This window comes from Erinaceus europaeus, chromosome 11 (genome assembly GCF_950295315.1).
Source record: "Erinaceus europaeus chromosome 11, mEriEur2.1, whole genome shotgun sequence".
Taxonomy (NCBI): Eukaryota; Metazoa; Chordata; class Mammalia; order Eulipotyphla; family Erinaceidae; genus Erinaceus; species Erinaceus europaeus.
Window position 1 is genome coordinate 50,522,667 of NC_080172.1, and position 6,000 is coordinate 50,528,666.

Here is a 6,000-nt window from a genome sequence, read left to right on the forward strand (position 1 = left end):
CCGCCTGTGAAGCGACTCCCCTGCAGGTGGGGAGCTGAGGCTCAAACCGAGATCCTTATGCTGGTCCTTGTGCTTTGTGCCACGTGTGCTGCACCTGCTGCACTACCACCCGACTTCCTATCCTACTTTTTTATAACATATATATATTTATTTACTTGAGGATCAGGTGGTGGCAGACCCAGTTGAGTGCAAAGTGCACCAACATCCAGCTTCAAACTTCTGATCCCTACCTGCAGGGGGGAAGCTTCACAAGTGGTGGGGGAAAAAAAGCAGTGTTGCAGGTATCTGTCGCCTGCCCCCTTCTTTTTTAAATAGAGATTTTTTTTTTATTTTAAAAATTAAAAAAAAATTTTTTTAATTTATTTGCCAGCACTGCTCAGCTCTGGCTTATGGTGGTACAGGGAATTGAACCTTGACTTTGGAACCTCAGGCATGAGAGTCTCTTTCATCTATCCCCTGCCTTCTTTCCCTCTCTATCTCCTCTATTCTCTCGATTCCTCTATATCCAATACATAAATAATTTTTTTAAGATTTCTTTCTCTCTCTTCCTTTCTTCCTTTCTTTCTCTCTCTCTTTCTTCCTTCCTTCTTTCCTTTCTTCCTAAGAGACAGAGGAAAAGAGATCCAGACATCACTCTGGCACATATGCTGCTGGGAATTGAACTCAGAACCTCATGAGTCTAAAGCTTTATCCATTATACCACTTTCCAGGCCACTATCTTCCTTTCTCCAGCCAGCTTCCTGACTTCCTCTTTCCCAAGTCCACTTCAAAGACCTCTATGCTCAGTGTGCCCCAGTTCAGCTCACTCCTTGGCTGGGACATCAACTTCTTTTTTTTTTTTTAATATTTATTTTATTTATTTATTCCCTTTTGTTGCCCTTGTTGTTTTATTGTTGTAGTTATTATTGTTGTTGTCATTGTTGGATAGGACAGAGAGAAATGGAGAGAGGAGGGGAAGACAGAGAGGAGGAGAGAAAGACACCTGCAGACCTGCTTCACCGCCTGTGAAGCGACTCCCCTGCAGGTGGGGAGCCGGGGTTCGAACCAGGATCCTAATGCTGGTCCTTGTGCTTTGCGCCACCTGCGCTTAACCCGCTGCGCTACAGCTCGACTCCCGGACATCAACTTCTTATCTCATACCTAATGTGACCCTTTCCAAGAACTGGACTTGCGTCAGCCTCCTGAAGTATTCTTCCCGAGGCTAGGTTAATATAGCTCTCATCGGGAGCTGAGTGGTAGCGCAGTGGGTTAAGCGCACGTGGTACAAAGCTCAAGAACCGGCATAAGGATCCTGGTTCAAGCCCCCAGATCCCCACCCGCAGAGGAGTCATTTCACAAGCGGTGAAGCAGGTCTGCAGGTGTCTATCTTTCTCTCCCCCCTGTCTTCCCCTCCTCTTTCCATTTCTCTCTGTCCTATCCAACAACAATGACATCAATAACAGCAATAATAATAACTACAACAATAAAACAAGGGCAACAAAAGGGAATAAATACAAAATACAAACAACAACAACAAAAAACCATAGCTCTCATCACTCAACTTCATTCAATACCTCCTGTCAGACACCTAGCTAGTGGAAGCCTGTTCTTAAGAAATATAGACCAAAACCTAGATATACACCAGGTTCTGTGAGAGAGAGCATATGTTCACACGTACCCGAAACTACTGCAAAATATATACCTGAAAGCAGAAGTACACTAGAGTTTGCAGTGAGTACCCCCCTAACATTTCCTCTCCGCTATTCCAAGCTTTGGATCCCATGATTGCTCAACAATTTGTTTGGCTTTGTATGTTAACTCTCTTTTCAGTCACCAGGTTCCAGATGTCATCAGGATGCCGGCCAGGCTTCCCTGGACTGAAGACCCCACCAATATGTCCTGGAGCTCTGCTTCCCCAGAGACCCACCCTACTAGGGAAAGAGAGAGGCAGGCTGGGAGTATGGCCCGACCAGTCAACGCCCATGTTCAGCGGGGAAGCAATTACAGAAGCCAGACCTTCTACCTTCTGCAACCCACGACCCTGGGTCCATGCTCCCAGAGGGATAGAGAATGGGAAAGCTATCAGGGAGGGGATGGGATATGGAGATTAGGTGGTGGGAATTGTGTGGAGTTGTACCCCTCCTACCCTATGGTTTTGTTAATTTATCCTTTCTTAAATAAATTTAAAAAAAAAGAAATATAGAGATTATTAGAAGAGAAAGACAAGAAATTAACAAAGTTCCAATTTCATGTGATAAATGTCATTGGAGAGCAGAGGAAGCAGATGAGTCCACCAATAAGTAGACTTACTATTTTTTTTCCCAGGGTTTGATCACTCTGAATTGATTTTTTCAGACAGAGACAAGGAAAGAAACCACAGCACTAAAACTTCCTTCAGGGGCAAGGGAAACAACATAATGGTTATGCAAAGAGATACTCATGCCTGAGGCTCCAAAGCCCCAGGTTCAATCCCCCACATAAGCCAAGCGAGTTATTTTGCTGGGCCCAGAGTAGAACCCTAAAGGACAATTGGGTGGAAAGAGGAAGGAGGTAGTCTAACAGAAAGAACCATGTGGAAAAGTTCACAATTTCAGGATTAAATGAAAGAACAAAGTTAATAAATAAATAGATAAATAAACAAATCAGGGGGCTAGGGAGACAGCATAATGGTTATGTAAAAGGCTGTCATGCCTGAGGCTCTGAGATTTCATGTTCATCCCCAGCACCACCATAAGCCAGAGCTGAGCAGTGCTCTCTTGGTGTCTCTCTCTCTGCCTTTCTCCTCTGTATTTCCCTCCCATTAAGATAATATATATATATATTATATATTTATTCCCTTTTGTTGCCCTTGTTGTTTTATTGTTGTAGTTATTATTATTGTCGTCGTTGTTGGATAGGACAGAGAGAAATGGGGTGGGGGGAAGACAGAGAGGGCGAGAGAAAGATAGACACCTGCAGATCTGCTTCACCACTTGTGAAGCAACTCCCCTGTAGGTGGGGAGCCGGGGTCTCGAACCGGGATCCTTACGCAGATCTTTGTGCTTTGCGCCACCTGTGTTTAACCCGCTGTACTACTGCCAAACTCCCAAAATATTTTTTTTTAAGTAACAAAAAAAAGGGGGGGCTGGGGAGATAGTACAATAGTTATTCTGGCGAGAGGGTTGTAAAAAAATAAAAATCAGAAAAGTAATTTTACTCTTTCTTGATAGATGTCAGCAGAAGAGGAAAACAAGCTCTCCAAGTCAAATAAAGTGCATTCAATAATTTGGCCCCCAAACTTAAGAACAGGCAACTCCTCAGATGAGACAGTATTTACGCTCTATCTTTATCCTTCTCCTCCACTCTTCCATTATTCTAGACTCCTTTGTAAACATTTTAAAAAATCAAGTAAGTGATTTTTTAAAAAAGATTTTTTAAAAAATCACTACAGTGCGCAAGGACCTGGGTTCAAGCCTCTGGTCCCCACCTGCAGGGAGGAGCTTCATGAGTGGTGAATCAGGGCTGCAGGTGTCTCTCTGTCTCTCTCCCTCTCTATCGCCACGTCTCCTCTCAATTTCTCTGTCTCTATAATAAATAAATGAAATTTTAAAAAATAAATCAGTTAAGGGGTGGAAGTAGACAGCATAATGGTTATGCAAACAGGCTCTCATACCTAAGGCTCTGAGGTCCCAGGTTCAATCCCCCATGACACCAAAAAGCCAGAACTGAGCAGTGCTCTGGTAAAAATTAAATAAATAAATAAATAAATAAATAAATAATGAATAAATCAGGTAAGATGGCCTGAAAGATGGTGCAATGAATAAGGATTCTCAGAGATGAGGTTCTGAGTTCCATTCCGGAAATTCATGTACCAAAGTGATGATCTGGCTCACTTGCTCTACCCCCTCCCCACTAGTAAATAAATAAATATATTTTTTAAATATTTATTTCTTTTTGTTGTCCTTTTTGTTTTATTATTGTAGTTATTATTATTGTTGTTACTGATGTCATCGTTGTTGGATAGGACAGAGAGAAATGGAAAGATGAGGGGAAGACAGAGAGGGGGAGAGAAAGACAGACACCTGCAGACCTGCTTCACCACCTGTGAAGCGATTCCCCTGCAGGTGGGGAGCCGGGGGCTCCAACCGGGATCCTTACACAGGTCCTTGTGCTTTGCACCACGTACACTTAACCCACTACGCTACCGCTCGACTCCCTAAATAAAAAAATCTTAAAAAAAAAATTAAAAACAAGGCAGGGAAATAACATAATGGTTAAGCAATAAAAGGCTTTTGTGCCTGAGGCTCTGAGGTCCCAAATTCAATCCATAGCAGCAACAGAAGCCAGAGCTGAGCAGTACTCTGCTAAAGTTAATAAATAAATAATGAAATAGATAAAATCAGACAAGAGGATGGTGAAATGGCCTGGAAGGTCACCTGCTCTGCTATGCATATGTCACTGCAGTTTGAGCCCCTGGTACACTGCAGAGGACTGCTGTGGCACTGGAGGATGCTTTGGGGCTATCCTTCTATCTGAAAAGTCAGCCTGGAGTGGTGAAACTCCAGCAATAACAACTACAAAGTCAGACAGAATGAGAAAGCTATACACACATGCTTTAAGGAAATACTCAGATGACTTGAAAAGACACAAAGCTGACTTTGACTCGGCACTTATGTCATTCCCACCTTTATCATGCTCCCTTAGATTGCATATCTGGCAATATGATTGGGGGGGTATGTTTGAGTTGGCAGTCACACACACACACACATACACAGCTCAGATTTGAAAGCACTGACCAATCACAGGAAAGCCACCAGCTGCTCCACAAGGGTATGTGTATAAGGAACAAGTGTTGATAGGGAACCAAGGAAAATAAACCCTAAGTGAATGACATCATTCTAGAGTTATGAATTGAAGACTGTGCACACTGGGCGGGACTATCCATGCAAACAGAATCGAAATCATCACCACCAACGTCTTCTTACTGCTCCTTCCAGATCTGAAACTAGCTTTCTTTCACCACCAGACTGGTGAATGGGAGGGTGTGTGTGTTTTGAGTCCTAACTCAGAGGGAGGGAAAAGGGGTGGAAGGAGGAGTTTGCCTTTCATTCAGAAGCTCTGAAAAAAAGTTCTGCCATTTCACCCTTCCGAGCCCAGTCTCTCTCTCTCTCTTTCTGTGCGGTGTTTTTGAAATTTGGGTCCACGGAGCTGCATCATTTGAAGAAACAGCAGCGCTCCAGAACGCTGGTGCAGCTCTGTTGGAGCTGAAGCCCCGGTAGGGCTCAGGAATCTGCATTCTACACGAGACCCCCAGGTAACAGACTCCCTAAAGCTTAAGAGGGACTGCCTCAAAGGAGCTCCCAGGTCCCAGCAGGCGTCCTGTCCTTGGGTGACAACTAGTGACAGCTGGACTTTTAAGGGATGTGCAGCCCTGGAGCTCCGGACTGTGGGGCTCCACATTTCCAAACGCGTCGATGAGAGGCTTTGCGACTCGCTCCGCGCACAAGAGCCGGGACTCAGCGATCCCAGCGCAGCCCCGGTGTCCACCAACAGCACTCCACCTCCTCAGCCCCACAGCCCGCCTCTCCCGCGCCCTCCGCACTCACAGACCGCACGGCCTGGGACCGCTCCTCTTCCCTCCATGTTCCTCTTCTTCCAGGTTTGAATCTCCCGCCGCTGGGCCACCGCCCCTCACCGGCGCCGCAGGGAACTTCCTGTGGGATCGCAAGGGCTCCTGGGATTTGTAGTTTCAGTGTGGCGTGGACTCGCAGCAGGTGTGTGTGGAGGGAGAAATGGTATACCCTCTCTGGCGGCACCTGGAGTTCTTGTTCTTACAGGGCACCTGCGCTATTAGATCACCTAATTTCAAGTAGCTTGGGGCCTGATATCTGCCATGTCCTGCTAGGACTCCCATTGGCCTCGCTCTTTGAGGCAGTCTCTCTTAAGCTTTAGGGAGTCCTAGTTACCTGGGAATCTCATGTAGATTGCAGATTCCTGAGCCCTTTCTAAGGGTTTGTGAGTCTGGCTTACTTGAGGATCTAT

General features: G+C 45.3%; 1 protein-coding gene across 2 annotated transcripts in view; it reads right to left on the minus strand.

The window, feature by feature from the left end:
• The window catches only part of IQGAP3 (IQ motif containing GTPase activating protein 3), a 52,298-nt gene extending 46,649 nt beyond the window's left edge, over window positions 1-5,649 (minus strand). For both annotated transcript variants that reach the window (XR_009552545.1, XM_060201619.1), the window contains exon 1: window positions 5,565-5,649. Coding sequence is in view for 1 of the 2 variants with exons in the window: in XM_060201619.1 (XP_060057602.1) it covers window positions 5,565-5,601 (37 nt within the window). In the remaining variant the exon portion in view is untranslated. The remainder of the gene's footprint in view (window positions 1-5,564) is intronic.
• Window positions 5,650-6,000: the final 351 nt, after the last annotated feature.